This window comes from Physeter macrocephalus, chromosome 10, assembly GCF_002837175.3.
Source record: "Physeter macrocephalus isolate SW-GA chromosome 10, ASM283717v5, whole genome shotgun sequence".
Taxonomy (NCBI): Eukaryota; Metazoa; Chordata; class Mammalia; order Artiodactyla; family Physeteridae; genus Physeter; species Physeter macrocephalus.
The window spans coordinates 12,013,691-12,037,026 of NC_041223.1; the positions used below are offsets into that span (position 1 = coordinate 12,013,691).

Sequence of the window (23,336 nt, forward strand, 5' to 3'; positions counted from 1 at the left end):
GCGTCTGTCTAGCTGCCGGGCCCCGACGGCGCCGCCGCCGCCGCTTGGGGCCTCCTCCTCCTTCTCCACTGTGTGACTCTGCAGATGCCTCGCCATGACAACTTCTCCTTTTGCCCAGAAAAACAGGATGCAAAGGGAGAGCCTGGAGGAGAGCGAGAAAGCAGGGGACGGAGGCTGGGGAAGCAGAGGGCTGGGGACAACGGAGGACGGAGTGAAGGAAGAGACCAGAGGGACACGGAGCCAGCGAGTTCACAGGAAAGCCCCCGCCACCGGGGCACAAAGGGAAGGCGGCTGAGTGAGCCCTCGGGTGCTGGGGTCCCCACCTCACAGGTGGAGCCGGAGAGCGGGGGGCGCGGCGGCCCCAGGCCTCCGCGAGCCGAGACCTGCGCCGCCGGGCTCCCCGCGCCCTGCTGCCTGCGCACGGGCACATCCCCCGTGAGCGCAGGGCCCCGGTCTCACGCCGCCCCTGCGGCTGGCCCGCAGCATCCCGGGGTCCCCGGGCCCCGGCCCCCGGGGCGAGCCAGCCCCGCATCGGAGCTCTAGGAGCCCCCAAGGCAGAGGCTCAGGCCTTTGGGCCCTCGTCAGGCATCACCCAGCTGGGGGCAGCTTCTGGGTCTCCGGCCCCAGGTGGCCCACAGCTCTCAGCCAGCAGTGACAGCCCCCTTCCACTGGCCGGCGTGCCCTGTCCAGGGACACACCGGGCCTAACACAGACCCCTTTAGGACCACAGCCACGTCGATGGGGGTAGGGGCCGTGAGAGGAAGTGGAGACAGAGGCCAGCACCGGTGAGATTTCTTCCCCCTGCCACCGTGTCCCCTCCTCCACTGGGCACGCCCTCCTGTCCCAGGCTGCGGCCAGGAAGCCGCCCACTCGGCGTCTTCCCGCCGCAGGCCGTGATGGCACCCACACCTCAGCTAGCAAGGGGCCCGCCCACGCCCGGCGCTGAGATTTGGTTTTCTTTCTTTCTTTCCTTCCCTCATTTGACACTGTGAGTGGCATCGAAGCCTGTGGGACAGAGTGTATAAATGATCCTTGGCCACAAAGAGGACAGTGATGTCCCTTCCTGCCACTCCAGCAAAGACTTGGCATCTCCCCGGCACATCAGCCCTAACGATCAAGGAGGGGCCAAGAAGAGCAGGGAGCTAATACCCTGAAGCTAGGAAAGTGGGAAATTAAAAAAAAAAAATCCAGCAAACTACAAAGAGATCAAATGGACTTTCAGACGCCAATGAAAATGAATCCCAGTCGTTTCAAACAAGTTCACCAACTTGCCCCCAAGTCCCTGCCAAAAGGAAGTAGGGTGCGAGAAATGCAGAACAGTGCACTGGAGACCTAATGGGGAACTCAGCTCCACTCTGATCTCTCCCAGCCTGTGTCCTTCTGTGCCCTTGGTGACCCTCTCTGCCCTGAAGTGATGCCTCTCTTCCAGAAGGCGAAGAGTCTGCAAGACCTCCTAAGCATCTCTCCTTCCCAGCTCACTCCTGCTAAGGATGAAGGCAAACCTAACATACGCTGCTTTTATTCAGTCATTTGAACAGCCCTTTAGAAAAAGGTCATCAATTCACAACAGTCTACCTCAGAAAAATAAGCTAAAAGACGGGCAGGCTTTGCCTCCATGCAGATGACCAAGAGCTAAGAGGACTCCACGGCCAAGGCCCTTGGTTTCCAGTTCTTTTTTATCTCAGGGGACAGCTCAGCAGGATCTGACCCCAGACACGAACTTCAAGAGGTCTGGGTAGGCAGCCTTGTGGCTAAGTCATGCATTAGGTGAGCAGACTGCAAAAGCATTCAAAACGTGCAAATGTATGAGCCACGTCGGGAAGGGGGGCTGCCGCTTACCTAATAATCTCTCAGGTCTGGGCTTCTCGTCACCCACGATCCTCTCCACTACACAGGCTTGGAGCTATTGTCATTTGTACCTACAGATGAGGACACAGAGGCTTAGAAGGACGGGGTACCTTGCCCCAGGGCATGCAGTGGTGAAGCCTGGTGGCCCAGGACACAGATTCAGGTTTCCAACTACTGAGATCAGGGGCTCTTTCTATTATACCACCACCTACAAGAAAAGGCTACCCGGAATTGAATCACTGTGAAAGATTATTGTAATACTCACTACCGGGGAACAACAGGCCCCAAATCATTTTTCAGGGACAATGGGTTTGCTGTAAGGATGCAACCTCTCTGTTCGTTCCTACAGGAATTCTGTCAGACAGCATGCATTTAGAAATAGGTATGTTTCGTTTCTGAAAAAGGATCATGATTATATTAATCTATTCAACAGCAGCCATGTAGAAAGACTACTATTTACAAATAAATTCTATCTTCACTGGACTTTTTAACAAAAGCATCTTACAACCAAGAGATCCTGAAATAATGCAGGACACTCAAAGAAAGGTAAGAAAGATACATAGTTTAAAGTGCTGAAAAATAAATCACACGATCCACAAATCTTCTTCTTTTCCTGTAGCTTCTTAGAGATGCGAGCTCTTAAAAGCAATTCATGCAAAAAACTCAAAAGGTTAAGCTAAGTGGGTGAGCAGGCATTAAATATTAAACGCAAGTTATGTTCATGCTGGGTACCAGAACCTAATCATCAGTGCACGTCCTTTTTCTACCTTGAAAAAATAAACAGGGCAAAATATATTCTATAAACATGATTAAATTGCAAAGAGCAACAACACCCAGCGGTCAAGGTTATACGTCTCCAGGTCCTCAGTGCTCTCTGTTCTATGAACACAACGCCCACAAACTGCAAAAATAATCACCGCCAAAGCTACCCTAGGTGATTACATAAAATTTTTCTACAAATTTGAAAGAAAACATTTAAACAGGAATAACTAAGGTAAAACACTGCTTACCTTATAGAAAACGGGTTTCACTCTTGTGGATTTTCTTTTACAGCATTAAGCCCAATACAAGTATGTACAACACTCCAAGAAAATGTGACAAAGCATGAAATTATTTACTGTCTTCAAATTATCCTTCTCTCTTTTCAAACATATTTTACAGAGTAAATCTCTGCAATTTCCCTAGGCCTTTCTATTTCAAAAGGACAAACTATTTCAGAGATCCATTTAGAGACCTATGCATCCTTGGAATGAGAAAGGAAAAGTTGACAGTGCCACCCAACAACTAGTATCCAAAAGAATTTCTCTTAATCCTGAGCTGTAAAGAGCGCTTGAAGATTACTGCCAGGATCCCTTCCCGGAAAGACAGGCTTATCTTGTCTGCATAGCAGTCTTTAGACATTTTAGAGTAAAATCAACTTTCAAGACAGAGAAAAGAAAACCATGCAAGCATGCCTACATTTGGACCAGAATGCACATCCCTGAGAATCAAAGCCCTGTTTACTTACATGCTGTACATAGAAAGGAAAAGTTCAAAGAAACCTGCGCCCTCTGGGAGAAATGATTCCATCTAAGTCGGCTGCTGGGAAATGAGTAATACACACGTTCTCTCTCACTCTCACCCCAGGCAGTGAAAAAAATCCCAAACTGTTCTTTCAAGTCACATTCACAAGGGCTTCCTAGCGCCACCAAGCTCGTCCTCCAAGGCAGCCTGGGGGTTGGGGAAGGCTCACCCCCTTGCTCTGGATTTCCACCCCATGCCCTGAACCCGCCTGCTCTGGGAAGGTGCCAGCTGAGGGCACACAGGGAGACGGCAGAACCACGAAGTGCCACATCTTCAGAGCCAGCTCAGAGGGTGGCAAACAAAGCAAGCGGCACTTCACTTCTGTGGGGACTGCTTTACACACCTCCAGTTCCCAGAACAAACCAGAAACTCCTTCAACCCCCTCACCTCCAAAGAAACTGTTTATTCCTTTCAAACTCCAAACTATTACAGTAGTGCGAGCTGCTTGCTAACAATACTGGAAAGAAAAATTCCCCACACCGGAGAGGTTGACAGGGGCACACAAAGAGCTGTGACAGTAATAGGCACCCTTGAGGAGAAAGAAGGCAATCAATTATGAACCATTTGCAGAAATTGCGGGGCTGTCAAAAGCCCTACTTACAGCTGTGCTTCATCAAGCCAGGCTGCATTTGATTTTCAAGGGAAATTATTCCTGATTCTCAAGTGTAGAATATTGTTAGTAAAAATATCCCAAACAGCCCAGGTTCAACCAGGGTCTTATCTGAAAAGAAGTTAATGACCCCTGAGAAGGCTGACGACGGGCCAGCACGAGAAGCCCAGGAACCAGAGGCAGGTCTCCCCTCTGGGGAGTGACCACCTCCTGTGGGCACCATGGGACAGCGCCAGGGCCATCCCGAAAGACCCAGGACCAGCACCCGCTGGACAGGCATCCTAAAACTCCCAAATCACTGTTTGGAAAATAGCAAAGCATTGCTTTTAGATATAACCTGCTGTTTCTAGGAGGCTAAACATAATAACAGAAGAGAAATTTTATTTTTTAATTCTTCAATTCAAAACTTCCTTTTCACTACTATCCATCACAGTGATCACTTTTGATGATCACAGATTCTTTCTTCCCCAAGGAACTAAGAATATGTACACCGAGTAGCTGCTAGGCATTTGCTAGGATTTTTAAAAAATATACTGAAATCCATTATTATAGACAGATATCTTCAAATTTGAAAAAGGTGAGCTGATAACTACTCTATAGACTTGAGAGGAATTTGACAGCAAATGCTTAACATGCTAATATTCTTTAATATTTTTTCTTCTGTGTTCCTTGGTATCTTTTGCTTTCTCCTTTAATCATCTTAGCAATGAAAATTAGAGCTCAGAGAGCTCCAATTTCAAGCTGAACTGCAGCTTCCACCCCTCTTCTAAATTTCTAACTGATGCTCCAATGTTCATCTTATAAACCTTTGTTTAGTTATAAGAGGCATTAAGTAAGAGAAATGGAAATAGCCTCAACATGGTAACTTGCTGCAGATTTATTTGATTGAATCTTCACATAAAATAAAACCTGGAAAAGAATTTAATTTCTTCCTCCTTAAGAATTTTAATGGGGAACTCAAACAAACATTGTAACAGAGAGGAAACCATTGTCCCTAATGGCGTTCATGATCTCCCCAAAGCTGCCACCTGCGCCAGTGCCTCACAGCCACGCTGACCTTAAATAGAGAGCCTGTAGCTTCTTGAGTGTTGCCTTAGCATGTGCCTTTTTTAAAAAAGTCAAGACAAAGCAATCCAAACACATCTATTCGATGCTCTAGGATCCACTGCTTCCAAAAAAATGATGCATTTGAGCTACAACATTGGGTTCCCACAAGCAAAGAAGCCAGCAGACACAGAACAGGGCAGAAAGACTAAAAATGATGGATTTGAGCTACAACATTGGGTTCCCACAAGCAAAGAAGCCAGCAGAGACAGAACAGGGCAGAAAGACTAAAATTGCTGATGACTGCAGGTTAGTAAAAGAAATGACTTCCTGGGGGCATAACCAGGCCAGTGAAAGTAGCTGGGTATTTGGTTTGTATGAGGGATTGAGAAGAAAGAAAAGGGAGATTTGGGAGGAGGTGGAGAGGGAATGGGGGGGGCCGGAATTCAGAGGGTAAGAAAGGGAAACAGAGAAGAGAGGTGAGGCCAGGTGCCAGTGGCCACTTGAACCTGCTCTGAAGCTGGCAGGCTCTATCTCACCCGACCCACCCGTCCGCACTGATCTCCACCAGTCACCTCGGGCTGGGCCAATGGCCAGTCAGCCAAGGACCGGCTCCTAGGAGTATTAGTTTAAACCCAACTGGGGTGTGGTCCTGCTATAAATTTTTTAAAATACCCATCACAGTTTACATTTCCTCCATTCTTGTTTTGTACTTAAGACAAAAGGAAGAAATATAAAACAGAGTTATAATCTCAAAGTCAGTTAGGACTGTGTACTTACAAAGATCATGTCAGACAGACAATTTCTGAAAGGAGAGCTAACTAAGAACAGTTAAAAATGTAGGAAAGGAATGGAATGTGACAAGGGTTGGTGAGGACGTGGAGAAACTGGAACCCTCGTACACTGCTGGTGGGAATGTAAGACGGCGCAGTGCTATCTGTGCAAGCCAGTTGGGCTGTTCCTCAAAAAAGCTAAACACAGAATTACCACATGACCCAGCAATTCCACTCTGAGTGGCATACCCAAAAGAAGTGAAAACAAGCTTTTAAACAGATATTTGTATGCCAATGTCACTGCAGCATTACTCACAACAGCCAAACGGTGGAAACAACCCACGTGTCCATCAATAGATGAATGGATAAACAAAATGTAGTGTGTGTGTGTGTGTGTGTGTGCGTGTGTGTGTGCGTGTGTATATATATATATATACACACACAATGGAATATCATTCAGCCATAAAAGCAGTAAAGTTTTGATACATGCTACCACATGGATGAACCTTGAAAATATTATGCAGAAACAAAAGGACCAATATTGTACGATCACACTCACGAGGTAACCAGAATCGGCAAATGAGACAGAAAGTATAACAGAGGTTTCCGGGGGACTAGGGGGTGGGATGAATGGGTGGTTATTGTCTAACGGGTACTGAGTTTCTATCTGGCAGGATGAAAAAGTTCTGGAAACGGACAGTGGTAATGGTTTGCACGATACTGTGAACGTTAATGCCATGAAGTGTACACTTAAAAGTGGTGAAAATGGCAAATTTTATGTTTTATATATTTTATAACAAAATGACAACATTCCAAAAATAATTTATCTTCAGCCAAAAATAAATGTAGTAAACGAATACAATAGTAATTTTATGTGACCCTCAGAACACCTGAGCTTAGCCTTTCCTTGTCAAACCATCCTAGTATACGAATGGCCACGTTTGCAGTACTCTTTGGCGGCCTGCCAGAAGTCATGCAGGAGGTTGCGCCAGGGTCAAGGATTCCTACTAGTACTTCACTTCAAATAAAGAAGGAAACTATTTTCTTGAAAGAAAAAAAAAAAATTTGTATTGACTGCTGTACCTAGGGATAGGATAACTCCATCTTTCTCTCCCCACCCCAGGTGCAGGTGGGGATTAACACTTGCCTGCCAGGTCCTCGTTTGAGATTTGGGACAGCATCTTACCCTGAACGGTTGCTCCATCTCCCTGTGGGAGACCTGATCCAGCGTGCCATCAGTCTGACTCCTTTTCAGGCCAGTTGTGACGTCAGGGACATTGCTGAAATCTGCATGAAAAGTGACAAAAACATAGGCGAGTTTGGCCATCTGCAAAGAATAGTAGTGACTGACTTAGAGGCTCAGATAGGGAAAGAGAGGAAAGAAAAAAATTAACTAACAACCTAGAAGGTGGGACATCATTGTCCTTAGTGGTACTGACGTTACCGTACGCACAGCTGGTCTTCTAAAACAGATCTGGGCTCTGGCTAATTAAGAAGCAGCATCTGCCTGTTTTGGTCAAAGGAGGCCAATGACCAATCAAAACAGTGACTTAAATGCCTGGCCACCCTTGTCACCGCTGTGCAAACTTCACTCAGTACACTACTGTACAGTGTTGGTACTTTCCTTCCTTGATTTTTGGCTAAGTGAGGGCAAAATCACCAGGGATATCTGGGAAAACCAATGATGCGACACCATAGATTCTTATTACAGTCCACAAATTGCTCATTTGCAAGCATAATTCTTCTTTTTCTGGCATCGACCACAATTGCATCCTAAATTGAAAGTCCCAAGAGGAACAGTAAACCTTTGTTAACTTCCAGAGTAAGGGCTAAGAAACAATATAAAAGGTGAGCAGAGCATGTGGCTTTCCAACCTACACTTATACACATATGCCATCCTCAACAGTTCTTTCCAGTGGTTCTCCAAGTAACAAATTCAAGACAGATGGAAAGACCAGCCTCGATCAAAATATTACACAGATCTTCATTCTAACTTTTGTATTTGGTAGACTATCCTCTCAACTAGGTGAAAGCAGATGGTTTCTGATCTTAGTCAGCTACAAAAAGAAGTCACCAATCTCATACCTGTCTGAGCTGATCTAGGCAGAAAAGGCATGGATAGACATTGGCAAACCATCCAGCATGATGGAGGCAAGGACAGTGGTCTCCAGGAGACCTTTAGAAGCTATGGGAGGCCTAGGAGGTTGATGGAACTCATGGACAGAAATGCTGGTCCATGATCCAGGCTGATTATCACCAATCACTACACAAGAGGAGACCTAAAGAAAATGTCATAATGGTCTACAGAATTCTGGAGCTCCAATTTCTTCTTCCTTTTACTTCTTCTAACACCCTAACCCTGCCCAGAAAAGGACCATGCCGCCTATTTCACATCAGGAGATACAGACAAGGGAGGTAGGAAGGCTTTTATGTCTTAGGTGACCGGGTAGCTGGGAAGAGTATGGGCTGAGAGTGCGAGTCACAAGCTCAGCTGTGGCAAAGCTGACTTTGAGATGCATGTGGGCCATCCAGTGCAACATACCCAGGAGTCCAGCAGTGCAAGAAAGGTCTGCACAGGAGTGTGGCTTTGGAGCCATCATCATACACTTGGCAGTGAAGCCACAGGGACGGATGGTGCCTCCAGGGAGAAGGTGCAGAATGGGACAAGAAGAGGCCCAGGGAGAGAGCCCTGGAACGGCTAAGGCACAGTGTGCAGGACAGGAGAAGCGACAGCCAGAGAAGCACAAGGAAATCCAGAAAGAGCAATGCCACAGACGCCACGCAATGTAAAAATACATTACCTAGGCAACAGAGTCAAATTTGCATTATTGCTGCCTTTACCTTATAAATAAAAAGCTCCAATATTTCCAAAGAGTTGTATTAAGTACAGGAAATACAACACACAATCAATGCATTTATTCGTGACGATGATTTCTACAGCGCCTGCTCTGTGTCAGGTATGTACTACTATGTTCTGGGGATACAAAGATGAAAGTGACCTCAAGTCCCCTGAAGATCTCAGAGACGGCACGGCCACAAGGAGCCTTGCAGCCCGGAGGCGCCAGATGGATTTGCTGGAGAAAATAACATGGCTGATGTCAAAAGCGGAAGCAAACTCTGAGTCATCGCTTCAATATATTCACACAACTTTGGAACTTCCTTAAACGCTGAAAACTCCCAGAACCGCCTTTCACTTCTTACAAAGGCGAAGTGTTTTCCCGCTAGCAGAACACGCCATGCCCTCCCTCTCAAAATCCTGTTCACCCCAGGACCAAAGGCTTCACTATGAATCAGTGGGGCTCTGCAGCCCCCTTTGCAGCCCCTTAACTTCAGGGAGGCCCCTGGTGTGGCATGGGTCCTCTCTGAGGCAGGGCTTGGACAGGAAGGATCACAGGACCCAGCTCTCGCCGAAGCTGGCCCCGGGGACCCCTGAGAAGGCAGGTCTGCAGGAGAGGACGTCTCGAGCTGTTCCGCCACCCACATTTCAAGAGATTGACCGGCAGCTGGGCATCGACAGAGCCTCGGGGGTGACCGATGCCCCTTCCAACCCCACCAGCAGGGGGCCTGCGCCGTCCTGGAGATGGCAAAGCACGAGGAAGCCTAGTTTGACAGTGTCCACAGCTGCGGACCTGGGTCCAGGAGCCTCAGGTTTCAACTGGACCTGCATCCCTGTCTGTAAAAAGCAGTGTGTCCTTCACGTTCTTTCTAGAGGAGAAATGAGAACAAAGTAGGTTCTGGGAGAATAGCAGACTGGCTGAAAAAAAAAAAAAAAGCGTAGGCCGGTAAAATTCGAATCCTTATTTACAAAGCTCTTTTAAACAGGCACCGCGCTGACATCCTGTCCTGGGTGCCAAATGCCTAGGCATAGCCCCACTTAGACTCTGCCCACATCCTGAGCGCCAGCTGCTAGAGTGAGTAAATATATCCTTCCCCTCCCAGCCAAAAACTGGCTTCCCACCTTGGGAGAGGCTCCGTGCGGCCCTGTTCACTAGACACATGTTGGGGCACTGGATCCCTACCAGGGAACACGGGGCACGTGTTACCAGGGCCGTAACACCGCCCACCCTGGGCTCAGCTGCTGCAGGACAGATGCTCAGACGCGCTCCGGCAGCGTCTTTAGCCAACGTGACTGTAAATAATGAAAAATTACAAGTCCAAGTCAAGACATCTATTTATAACCGGTAAATACACTCTTTTGTCTTTCTCATCTCATTCCTCGTGGAAATTAACAATTTGGGGTGAGGACGAGCAATCCGGAACATCTAGCACCTAACTCTGCTGACACTCAGCAGGCGAGTGAGCAGAGCTGCGGCTTTCCACGCCACAGGCTCTGTTCCTCCACGTGGGCCACTCGGTCCGTTTATTTATTCCCTGGTCGGATGGGAGCTGAGCACCGCACACCCACAGAGTTCCAGGTCCTGGGTCAGATGCCGTACGTGAGACCAGCCTCGGACACCTTTCTCCTCTAAAACAAACATTCTGGGAGCGTGACGGCACACCGGGCAGGCTGCCCCGGAAGGCGCCTGCACCCCCTGCAGTTCCCCACCGACAACAAGGGAAACGCGGGGCTTCGGGTGCGACACGCCCTAGTCACTCAGCGTCTTCCTGTTCTGAGCTTCAGTACAGACCCCACAGGTATCACAGTCGGCCAAGCAGCTGGCAACCCCAAACCCTTTATAATTAAAGGTCAAAACGTGTGTTCAAGTAACATCCTGGGTATCAACTTAAACATGGAAACGTTAGGATGAACGCTGAAGTTAAGGTCGCTTCGCCCATACAGCTCACAACGTGAATTCGAAGTCTGCATTTACATCCCTTCCAAGTCCAGTTGAGCACAGTTAATACGCAGGAGCGTGGGCTTTGCCATTTATCTCCCCCAGGCCTGTAAGAAGCAGCAGGCTGTCTGGGCGCTAAGTCTGATGCGTGCAAAGGGGAACTCCAGGAAACAGGTGTCACTGGGGGCCGGGAAGAGGGCTTGGTGGCGTCCCCGCCCGTCTCCCGCCTGCTGCTTTCTCCTCGGGGACCTCTCTGCTCAGCACGCAGCCGGGATGTTGGGCTCGTCTGGCTGATGCCATCCCGTCACCCCGTCTTGCTGGTTGCTTCCTCCTTACTCAACCAGGCAGCAAGGGCAGAGGCAACAAGCTCTTCCCAGTCCCTGACACCCACCCAGGTGGCCGCCAGCAGTGCCCAGAGACACCAGGCAGCTTCCAGCTGTAGGAGGGTGGGCAAGGTGCTCTTCCCGGGCGGCAGCCAGAGAGCTGGTTCCCAGAAAAGCGAGAAAGTCTGAGCATGTCTCTGTGTTCTCACGAACAGCAACTGTAACAGGAATTGAGTTAAAATCTCGAGATGATATCAATCCCGAGGCCAAAAACAAGAAACTAACATGAGAGGAGAGCGTTTGTTTCCCCCTATTTAATACAGTTAAGATTTTTTTTGAGAAATAAATGATGGTAGTCACAGCATCAGGAAAAGCTCTGCTTCAATTTGTGGCTTGAGGAGTCATTTGAAGGAGACTGAAAGGATAGGCAATGAGAACAGGAATTATTTTGAAACTACACTTTTTGTGCTTCAAAGCATATTGTACACTGATTCTCAATACTATAGGCTCCAAAGCCCCCCTTTTGATCATATATACTTTTACTCTCCTGAAATAAAATTCTTTCTTAACATAATCTACCTCCACACATAATTTCACAAAAAAAAAATAATATATGCCTTAATAGTAACACAAGGGGAAAAATAAATGGAAAGTAACAATTTTTTAAAAAATATGTATTTCAGTATGTAAATGCTTGGGTACAACCACTCTAGAAACCGTGACGAAGCTGTGCAAAGCCTGCCCCACAGAGAATCACGGGGAATGTCTCAGCTTCATCACAGACCCAGGCCGGGGTGTCTTGGTGGAGATTTAAATGCCCACGGGGCGCTGCCATCACACCGACGGGGTGACATGATTTTCCGAACGGGCAAAGACATTTGACAAAGTTCTGAACAAAACAAAGGTCAAGCTCCCGTTGATTTACTGGGTTGTGCACGCCTATAAAATTCCAAGTACCCTGCAGCTGAGGGGAAAAAATAATTTGTGCTCACTTGTAAAATGGAGCTGGTTCTTGGCTCGAGTAATTACACCATGGTTTTCACTTACATGAATGCCAGGAGAACGGTTCTGCAGTGTGAGGGATTGACTTCAACATGCAGGACAGCCAGCACCACGGCCCCAAACACTAAGGGCCACCTTCCCCCAATTCATTATGAAAACCAAAAACAGACCCATAAACTTCCAAAATGTCACTGGTGGGCAGTACCTCAGCTGCTGAGAACTGTCTCTGCCCCTCTCCACGGCCAGGACTTCAACTTCACCTCTGGGAGGGTCAGTGACATCACAGGACACCGAATGCACCAAAAAGCCCACAGCCCAGAGCAGGTGCAAAGGGAATATTAGCGCCCTCACTTCCTGAAAAAAGGAAATACACTCACCAGAGCGATTTAAAAGACAGCATTTCAATAAATAATGTAGCATATTTAACTGGGACTCTCATCTTGGGATCAAAAATGTTTTATTTGATTAACCATCAGCCCTTAGACCCCCTCTGAGGTAAAAACTACAGAACGATAATCTTCTATGAAGACGACTGAAAAAAAAAAATCTAAAAAATAATATCAAAGAAGTTACAAGTAAATAATAAATGATTTAAGTTTTCAACCACATAATGCCCTGTGGCATCAAAGTTGTACATCCTTGACACTTAACCGTTTTATATCTGCAGTCATCCCTCAGTATCCGAGGGGGACTGGTTCTAGGACCCGCAGGGAAACCAAATCTTAGGATGCTCAAGTCCTTTACAGCACAGACTAGCATTTTCCATCCACTGTTGATTAACTCCGAGGATGCAGAACCTGCACAGAGGGCCAGCTGTACTTATATTCACAGTTTGATCTACAGCCATACCACCCAGAAAGTGCCCGATCTCATCACATACAGTTTGTGTGAATTATGTTCTTAATCTACTTGATTTATTCAATTTCTCTATTCAATTTCTCAGAATCCCTACTATGTAATTCCATAAATGAACAGCTTGTAAAGAATCAATGAATTTTACATCTGAAAAGAATCTTAGAAAGTATCCAATTCAATTCCTTCATCTGATGCAGCTTGTGTTACTTAAAAAATTGTGAGTGTAATGTTAAGAAAAGGTAAAGATTTTGGTAAATCAAGGCTTCCAGCAGAAGGATACAGCGTTTTGTAAATACAAAATTACAATTTTTTTTCAGCTCTCCAAGCTTCACACACTATATATAATTCTGTATTAATGCTTTTGACATAGCTTATCTTGGTGTCAAGAGCACACTGAGCATTGAGTTCATTTGCACAGAAAAGCTTAAAAATCTCTCAATTTTTAAATATCAATTTGCAAACTTTGTATAGCATTGGTTATTCTTAATTAACTCAGATTTCCCTAAATTTTACTCATGCTTTTACTTAAAAATGCAATGGTGTGTGACATCTTTCATTAGTGACATTTGCTGTGCTCTGTCATCCAAGCAAATATCAATCATCATCGGTCAGTGAAAGAGAATGAAAATCAAACCATTTAAATGAAATAACAGAAGGACTACTCAAGGAGAGAAAAAAATAACCATATTCGTTGACCACATTCAAAGGCTAGTCAAGTCTAACCTGTACCATTAACAAACAGATCACCATTACTTTATGTTCTTCTGATGTAGATAGAAATTGATCTCCTTTTCAGAAGATATCTGGGACTCTACAATTCTTTATTGTTATTATTCTTTTGTCAAGGAAATTCAAGGCAGCAGTATGCTTTCAAAGAAATAAATTCTATCATAACATAAATGTCATGCCAGAAAAAAATGTAATTTCATAAATCTTCCAAGTGCACTTGACCTGAGGTCACATTCCAATTGGTAACGTTCTTGACAACGCAGGGTCTCTGGTGATAAAAGAGAGAAGTAAATACTGGTAGTAAATGCTTCTTAATAGCAGGCTGCCTTGATTTGATTCAATTATCTGTGATAAATATCCTCAGCATCTGAAAGAACACTTCGAGGAACAGGAACATGGCGGGTGTTTTCATGGTGGGAGCGTGCTGCAGGCCGCCTCCACGTTCATTATAACGTGGGGGAGGGAGAGGCCTTCCTGGAGGAGGAGGGGGGAATGTAGGCGCACCCGTGCTCTCGGGCTCCAGGAGGCTATGGCTGTGCAGGGGGCCTCCCATGGTACCTTCTCCGGGTCCCTGATGGAAAGTACAAAGTCAAAGGCAACAGGATCTTCGGCCAGAGTTTCATTTCCACCAGGAACTGGTCCCTGCAGAGCTAGGAGGACCACCCAGATATCACAGTTATATTCAGGGGCATATAACAGACTCCACTGTATTTCTGACACTTAAAGAACTTTGATAAAGAAGAATTTAAGTTCAAAACCCTTACAAACTACCTGGTTGGAATTCTATTTAAAGACCCTGCGGGACTTCCCTGGTGGTCCAGTGGTTAAGACTCCGCGCTTCCATTGCAGGGGGCACGGCTGACTTCGATCCCTGGTTGGGGAACTAAGATCGCACATGCTGTGCGGTGCAGCAAAAAAAGGAAAAAATAATAATAATAAAATACAAACATTAAAATAAAAACAAAGACCCTGAGAAGAACCCTAAAAACTCATGACTGGCAAGTTTCTATTGGGGGATACGCTGTAAGAAAAAGGAAACCTGAGGACCACCTCCTTTCAGGAAGTGCTACTGTTTTGTGGGATTAAAGTAAAAAAAGAACAGTATTCAGCCATAAAAAGGATGAATGAATGAAGTACTGAGTCACACAGCAACATGGATAAAGCTAGAAAACATCACGCTAAACAAAAGAAGGCAGACACACAGGCTACATATTGTACGATTCCATTTCTATGAAATAGCAGAATAGGCAAATCCACAGAAACAGAAAGCAGACGCATGGCTGTCGGGGGCCGAGGGGAGCGCGGAGGAGGAGGAGTGACGGCTGAGGGCACGAGGGCTTCTTTTCTTTTTTCTTTTTTTTGCAGTGATGAAAATGTTCTGGAATTAGATAGTGGTGATGGTTGTACAACTTTGAATATACTAAAAACCACTGATTTGTACACTTTTAGAGGTGACTTTTATGGTATGTGAATTACACTTTTTAAAAAGAAGGTAAAGATGTCAGTGCAGATTTTACAGGAGAGAAATTAGAGTTACAATAAAACTCCATCATAAGTGGGTTCCAAAGAACCAAATCACACGAAATATACAGCTGCATTACTGCAAGGTTAATGAAAATCAGTGTGAATTATCTAAAGAAAGGCGCAAGAATAAAGACAGCAAAACTATTACTAAACAATCGACCTCTCCCTGCACTGAGCAAGCCCCAAATGATCACAAGGCAGTTCGTTCCCAATAGCCACCCTCAGTCCCCAGATAAGAACCCAGAGAAGAAGACAAGGGCCGGTATCAATGCAGTTACATCTAAAATTTGCTGTACTGCAGGACTCATTGTTATTGGGTTTTACTCTATGTCTGTTAATAGAGGAATATTTAAAAGGGAAAAAAAAAGTGGTTAAAATCCAGTTCCCCTACATGGAGGGAAAAACAAGAAAATACAGTTCTCGCCCTATCTAAGATTGACCATGACCTTGTCCAAGTTACTAGCAACTTAATGTGTCTCTGTGCCTTGATTTACCCAGCTGTGAAAGTAAAATGATAATAACACATCTCTGCTCCACAGGGTGATGTAACGGATAACTAATGCTTTTAAGGTTCTTGGTGATCCTTATATCTGAGACAGCCTGTTATTATGACGAAGCCTTAACAAACACCTTCTCTCCAGCAGTCAAGACCTGATTCTATTTAAAGAGGTAATGAGATTTGTTGCAAAACCAAATGGAATGCTTGATCCATTACTTTGCTCTTTTCACTTCATAAACTTGTGTAAAATAAATGCACATTCCTATAGCTGTTTAACTTGGTGCTTTAATCATATTGAATAACTGAATTTTAGAGAAAGAAAAAATGCTAAACTCTTTTATCCGAGCCTCCATTTTAAGAGGATTTAGAAAAGGAGGAGTTAGAATAACCTGCCCGAGGTCAAGCATGAGGCCTGGAGCTAGAATCCAGGTCCCAGACCCACCGTCCTTTACAAACATCAGTACCCCCAAATTAAACTTAAAACACATCTATCAGCCTTGACTTTCACCGGGGATACAGATGTTACTCCTCTTTTTTAGCTGTGGTTCTGGTTTATCTGTCAAAACAAAGCCATGGGCGCCAATCAACGCATTAAAGTCGCAGAGCAGTGCAGACCGAGGACCTGAGCAGTCAGGCTCTTTGGAGCCGGGGTGTATGTCTTGGGCCGTCCCAGAGTCCCTTTGGCACGTGGGCAAGTGAGCAGAGCCTTCAGCTCGGAGGAAGCCTCAGCACAACTCCCTTGCAACCAGATTTATAAAAAGAAACCTGGGAAGCTTCAAGGTACACTCCAAGGTCGCTTTTTATCCCCCAGGACCCACACCTGGGACGCGGCCTTTCCTTGCTAGACACGCCTATCAACCTGCCTTTCACTTAATAGACAGCTGAGTGAAATACCTGCTCTTCACCAGGAAGTGTGCTCGCTGCTGCGCCCGAAACATCTTTGTGTTCCTCAAAGTCTCTGTTTTTTCAAGGGATTTTCAGTCTCTTGAAAACAGTACGTAAATTATGACAAGCACACAGAGTGACACTGCAAGGCAACAAATCTTAACTTCCACATCAGGTGTACAGACAAAATGCTTCCAGAGCTCAGAAGAGGAAGAGCCCACGGCCCTCCAAGGTGACAGGCAGGCAGCCCCCCTACTTCTTACAGAATATAATCCTAAAAGCAGGAAAACCGAGTTTACAGGTTCTGTGAAGACTTCTATTCCCAGGGATCTAAACAAATTATAATAGTCCTATTTATACCTCGGCTTTTAAACACACCTGATACATATCTTAATCTCCTCCTCCTCCTTCCCCAGGGAAGGTACATGACCTGCTGAAGATCAAACAACATCCCCAAGGGGGCTAGAGGCTCACCAGCCCAAACACACCTCATGACTGGCATTTTGGGGTCATAGGTGTTAAGCCAGGAAACCAAGGCTTCTTAGCAACATTTTTCAGGTCCCTTTTCCCCTCATTTTTATAAAATAATAATGACAAAATTCAATAAACATTCAAATAATTTTGCAGATACTACTAAACACAGATGCCTCAACCTCACAGAAAGGTGATGTGGTCCTTCATCAACTGAAACATGAAAGTCAGAATTAGATTCACAAATAGCGATTTAGGAGTAAATAATTAGTGTTGGAAAGGTAAAGGCAGGAAAGTTGACAATAGCATGTCCTTCTGTTTAGAAGCTTCCAAGTGCTTCACTGGAAATTCCGGATTCCCTCAGAAGCCCGTTGGGAAACTCTGGGGAGGAAGGGACATTCTAGAAACTGTTCCACGTGGCACAGCATCTGCCCCCGTCCTGGGGCAGCTGGTCAGGGCTCCTCACAGAAGACACAAAATAATTTTGCTGACAATTGCATATGTCTCTTAGCAAATAAATTTTCCCAGAGCTACTAACAAGTAACAAACTTGGATAATTTGAACTTTGTCACATTGTCCCATAATGTGTTAAGGTGGTTAACGGCCAAAAAGCCAAAAAAAAAAAAAAAAAAGATAAAAGATAAAGGGATTTGCATGGGATTGGACAATTTATAAAAAGAGAATCAGAGCTGAGTCGTGTAGTATCAGAAATAAATTTATAAGCTGCAAAAATCATAACTGAATTGTTTGAAATGAAAGGAATTAATTTGCAGCTCTTGAATTTCAAACTTGATTGTTTTCTCCTATAAACAAACATGTGTTTGCCTTACACTATGAGTGAAAATCTTTAAAGTCGGCAAGTTGTCATTCAAATCTCCTCCTTCTCCCATTCTGTGGTTACCTTTGATGAGTTGTGGGATTTTATGGATGGCTTTCAGTATAAGCCATTAAAACCATTTGGAAACAGGTGGGATAGTCACTATCAATATAGAGGATTAACACAAGGTGTTCCAAAATGAACTCCTGGTCATCTGCCAGAACGGCTCCACAGACAGCTTCCCCATCTTCACTGCTGACAACTTCATCCTTTCTGTTGCTTAGGCAAAACCCGGGAGTCCTCCTTGGCCTCCGTTCCTTCCCTCACACCACACAGCCATCTCTGAGCGAGTTCTGTTGGCTCCACCTCCACCGCGACCACTGAGAACAAAGCCACCATCACCTCTCGCCTGGTCACTGCAAAAGCCTCTGTCCCACCCTGGCCTCCTACAGTCCATTCATTCTCAAGTCACTGCTTCTTTTAAAACACTGGTCAGATCATGTCACTTCTCTGCTCAGATACATGGGATGGTCCCGCGTGTTCCCTAGAATCAATGGCAGACCTTGGGAACACATTTAGGAAGTATCCAAACAGCTCTTCTGCAATGGTTATTTCAAGAAAAAGCACTTATATGGTGTTGCAAGCTGAACCAGCTGCTTTTTTTCACAAAACACAATTTTTACTCGAGAAAACAACGACAGAAAATATTTTTTTTTAAATGAGCTAAACGAACTGGTCATTTCCAAGGGGAAAAAAATGACAGTATTTGTAGATATAATGCAAACTTTCCAGCAAAAATTGGAATTTTGGAAAACTTGTATTCACCGCCATGAGCTTGACAGCTTCCCAATACTTTGAGACTTTTCCACTGAGATTGGAGGTGATATTAATGAATGTGATTTTTACTGCTATATAATAAAATGTCCATATCTGAAAGGTCTGCATAATCAAGTGACCTAATATTTTGGAAATAACCATTGCATGTTATAAAATAATGCCTGAGTAAAAGATCCATTCAAAGTGCAAGATAGGCCAATGGACTTTAATGTGACAAAGTAAGGAAAGTCCACCAATAAGGTTTCAGATTCCACATTGCAACTAACATTGAAGGAACTACCTCTTGTTGAGCTTTGGTGTAATAGTAAATAAGAATATCCACAACTATCTGAAAGGATTATTAAAATACTCCTCCCTTTTCCGACTACAAATCTATGTGAGGTTGAGTTTTCTTCAAATCACTTCCACCAAAACAACACAGTGCAACAGACTGAATGCAGAAGCTGATGTAAAAATCCAGCTGTCTTCTATTAAGACACACATTAAAGAAATTTGCACAAAAGTCAAACAATACCACTCTTCTCACTGATATATACATGATTCTGGTTTGGAGAACTAGTTCATTTTTAGAAATATGCTTATTGTGTTAACGTGAAGTGTATTCCCTGTTGTTACGTTAAAATAAACTTTAATAATTTTTTAAAATTTCTCAGTTTAAATTTCTAACATACTAAATAGGGATAGATAGTAATACACTAAGCTCTTTAGAGTCGCACACAGCTAAGATCTTTGGGATCCCTAATAACTTTTTACAGGAAAGGATCTGGAGACCAGCAAGTGTAGCACTGCAGAATCAGAGCCATTATCATGGTGGGCTGATTACTGTCTATTCACACATCTACCCCTCAAAGTCTGCCCATCCCGAAAGTGGGGACTGTGGTTCTTCATTTTTGTATCTTTGCCATCAAGCACAGTGCTTGATGCATAAACACAAATTTATTATCTTACTGGTTCTGGAAGTCAGAAGACTAAACTTGGTCAGCAGGGCTGTATTTCATGTGGAGGCTCAAGGAGAGAATGTTTCCAGGCCTTTTCCAACTTCCAGAAGCTGCCTGCATTCCTTGGCTCACAGGCCTGCATCGCTTCAATCTCTGCTTCTGTCATCACATCTTCTCTGATTCTGACTCTCCAGCCTCTCTCTTATAAAGACCCTGTGGTTAGGCCCATCCAGATAATCCAAGATAATCTCCCCACCTCAAGGTCCTTAATTTAATCACATCGCTGAAGTCCCTTTTGCCATGTAAGCTCCTTCTGCCATATTCACAGTCTCCAGGGATTAGGATGTAGACATTCCTGGGGGAGCCATTATTCTGGCTGCCACGAGCCATGGATGAAGATAACGCAGTTAAAGCCAAGGAGAAAATTACCCCACCATTTCCCCCAACATTTAAGAGTCTCCAGGCCAGGATGAGAAAGAAACTAAGCACAAAGATTACCTCTGGGAGAGAAACTGGGTGGCCGAGGACAGGGTGGGAGAAATTTATCTCTTTTATTTGTTTAACTAACACTTACATGGCCTTTACTATGTGCCAGGCACAGCCTAGTTCTTTCCAGGTATTAGTTCATTGATCCCATGATCCAAAATCCTAAACTACTTTACAGTTGCAAAAACTCAGCACAGAGAGTGTAAGTGACCTGTGCAACCAAGGCCACACAGCTAGTAAGCAGGCGAGCCTGGAGCCAAGACTCGTGCCCAGGGTGTCTGGCTAGTGTCCGTGCTCTTAACCACTTGACTACATAGCTTAGGGGGACTTATCCATCACAGTTTAACCTTTTATACTGCTGGAATTTCATATCATGCCCATGTATTACCAATCCAAAAAAATTAAAGATACAGCCACATATAGCTGTCTCTAGAAGTGAGAGCTAAAAGGGAGATGTCTATACTTGGTCCTTCCTGAGTCTCAATTCCTTCACAGGGAGGAATGAAGTCAGGAACATAATTCATTTACAAAAGAAGGGGAACAAAAAATGGAAAAGCAGACAAGCATCATTTGGCAATCGGTACTTGTAACACCCACAGGAAGAGTCAGACCTTTTTCTTCCTTTTATATAACATTTCCTCTTTCCAACAATAGGTAACAGTTTTACAGAACCACTACCTCATAGAGACCTGGCTCACTTTGCATGAACAGGAGACTATATTTGATCCAAACATCCCAACTTTCAAATGGCTATGAAAAGTGATATATCCAACAGAAATTGCGTGCTGTGTCCTTCAGAGAATTCTGTAGATTTTAACCTGAAAGATGAATTTGCATGTTACATTAGGACAGAGAATACAGGACTGGTTTTACTCAAAATGCCAGCAAGTTTTATTCACCAGCTTCTCCCTCAGTTCCAACACTGCCTCACCCTCGGGGCTACGGGCATCTGCTCACCACCAGCCGGCCTGGCCTGAGGCCAGCCACGTCCCTAAAGGGGACCTGCAAGGACACAGCGTCACGGTGCCGAGGAGCACTTTGTTTTTATAGGGCACTGATAGTAATTCATTTATTCATTCTTTCCCCGAAAAACATTCATTTGAGTCTTTATTTTACAAGGGACTTCTGATCATTAACAATAACAATACTGTAAGCGCCAAAGGAATGAAGCTCTAGCAGTGGAATAATAAAGCCAATATGCAGAGGTGGAGTATCTACCCTGGAAGGATTTCGAGCCACACTTTAGAGCTCCTTAAGTGACCAGACAAATTCTGGGTTTTTTTTTTAAGGCCGGGGAAAGTAAGGCAATACTCGCTAGTTTCTTCAGCTACCTGCCGTGATATATTTGTTAAAAACCCCAGGAATTCAGGGTTTCAGTACAATCTGGCCCCAACAGACTTTCCAATGTTATTTCGCACTCACACAGAGCCAGGTGACCTCTGCTTCGGGGCCTGTGTCGCAGGTTACGTGCTCTCTATGAAATGCTCTCCCGCTTCCGCCATACACCTTCCAATCCACAACCTGCCCATCTAACACGCTCAGATCGAATGCTAACCTCTCTCCAATTCTCACACCTCTCTTCGGGGACCCCTTTGCTCCCAGCAGAAACAAACAGAAAAATCAGTGGGAATTCTACCCCTGAGGCGGACCTCTAATTCTCTTCATTGAAAAGTTTTTTTTTCAAACGTGAATTATTATTTACAGGTGTTTTACTTTTCCTACTCAACTGTAAGCTCCTTGAAGGTAAAAAATAACATCTAACTCATTTTTATATACCTGCAACATTTAGCAAAATGTTATCGTTTATTTGTTAAATAAACAAGTGAATAAATGAACGAATCTGGGAAAGAGGAAAACAAATTCCCCAATAACAACACTAAGTTTTATAAGGGAATTAGCGCCCAAGGATCATAGTTACTGCTAACAGAAAGCCACATCGCGCACTCCTGCTGATGAAACTGAAAACTACCTTCAGCGCCATCATAGGAAACTACGAACTCTGAGACCAAAGTTCTCTGTGTCCTGATAAAATCAGTATTTCCCGCCCAGATTTTTAAAAAATTTTTTTACGTGCGCCAACCATCTTTAAGAACTTGAATATGCTTTGACATCTGGGGATCTGGGGTGTCAGCCAGAGAGACTCAGTAACAGCAGCTTCACACACAAACAGGGCATTTTCTGAGCTCACTGCTCTTTGCCATCCCAAACGAGGCTATGGAAGCCGAAATGCCCTCACTCTCATAAACAGGAAATAAGTGGGTTCGCCACATCAGAGCTGGCTCTATAATTCTTCCCCTGGTGAAAGCTGTATAATGGACACATACATTCCCAGGAGCAAGTCATTCCAAAGAGCAAATCTGCATCTAAGTGGCTTCTGGTAGACTAAGACTCTACGCTACTCGTACAGCAATTTAAAAAGAGTGATGCAAAGTCGGGTGGGGAATTAGAAAAAGAACCTCAGGCTGCAGTTACCTTCATCATCCAGTAAGAAGCATTTGCTGGGCTGACATTATCTAAATGGAAGCAGGAACGTAAGTCTTTTCTATTTTTGTCTCCTGTTAAATATACCCCAATCCTAACAAGGCCATATGAACAGCTGTTTATAGATGGAGACTACACTAATGCCACATCAAGTTCAATGTTTACACAAAGGCTTTGTTCAGGAAGTCTATGCTGGATGAGACTCTCTTAACAGCTATTGGAATTTTTCAAAAGACAGCATACACTGGAAAAGGGATTTCCAATATAAACCGAAAACAGCATTAACAGGAACCCAATATCAACAGGGCTGGCACGCCTGATGCCTTCAATAGTGGCCTTGTTGGCTCAAAAATAACATTGGCTTCTCTGGGGAATTCCAGCGGTAAAACTAATTCTCTCTATAAAAAGTCTTTACAGACGATATTTCTGCTCAAGTCAAATACAGCCTCTAGACATTTCTTCTCTCTCTCTCCTATAGAGAACTAGAACGGAAATTCAAACCTTACAGGCAGGAATCAAATGGTCACTCATTTCTTTTTTTTTTTTTTTTTTTTGCTGTATGCGGGCCTCTCACTGCTGTGGCCTCTCCCGTTGCGGGGCACAGGCTCCGGACGCGCAGGCCCAGCGGCCACGGCTCACGGGCCCAGCCGCTCCGCGGCACGTGGGATCCCCCCGGACCGGGACACGAACCCGCGTCCCCTGCATCGGCAGGCGGACGCGCAACCACTGCGCCACCAGGGAAGCCCGGTCACTCATTTCTAAGGATACAAAGGAACTCAGTACTGAACACCCATCACTTCTCGGCGCACCCCTGCCCATTCCACCCCTCACAGCGTCAGGGGAGTATCCCAGCAAAGCCACTGACTGTCGGAAGTT

The 23,336-nt window shown here is 44.9% G+C and overlaps 1 protein-coding gene across 4 annotated transcripts in view; it reads right to left on the reverse strand.

The window, feature by feature from the left end:
- The window catches only part of TIAM2 (TIAM Rac1 associated GEF 2), a 49,559-nt gene that overhangs the window by 16,526 nt on the left and 9,697 nt on the right, over positions 1-23,336 (reverse strand). For 3 of the 4 annotated variants that reach the window (XM_055087423.1, XM_028494804.2, XM_028494803.2), the window contains one exon: positions 7,025-7,125. In XM_055087423.1, the coding sequence (XP_054943398.1) occupies positions 7,025-7,125 (101 nt within the window). Of the gene's footprint in view, positions 1-1,839; positions 1,920-7,024; positions 7,126-23,336 lie in introns of all 4 variants that reach the window. The other variant, XM_055087424.1, reaches the window with a different exon arrangement.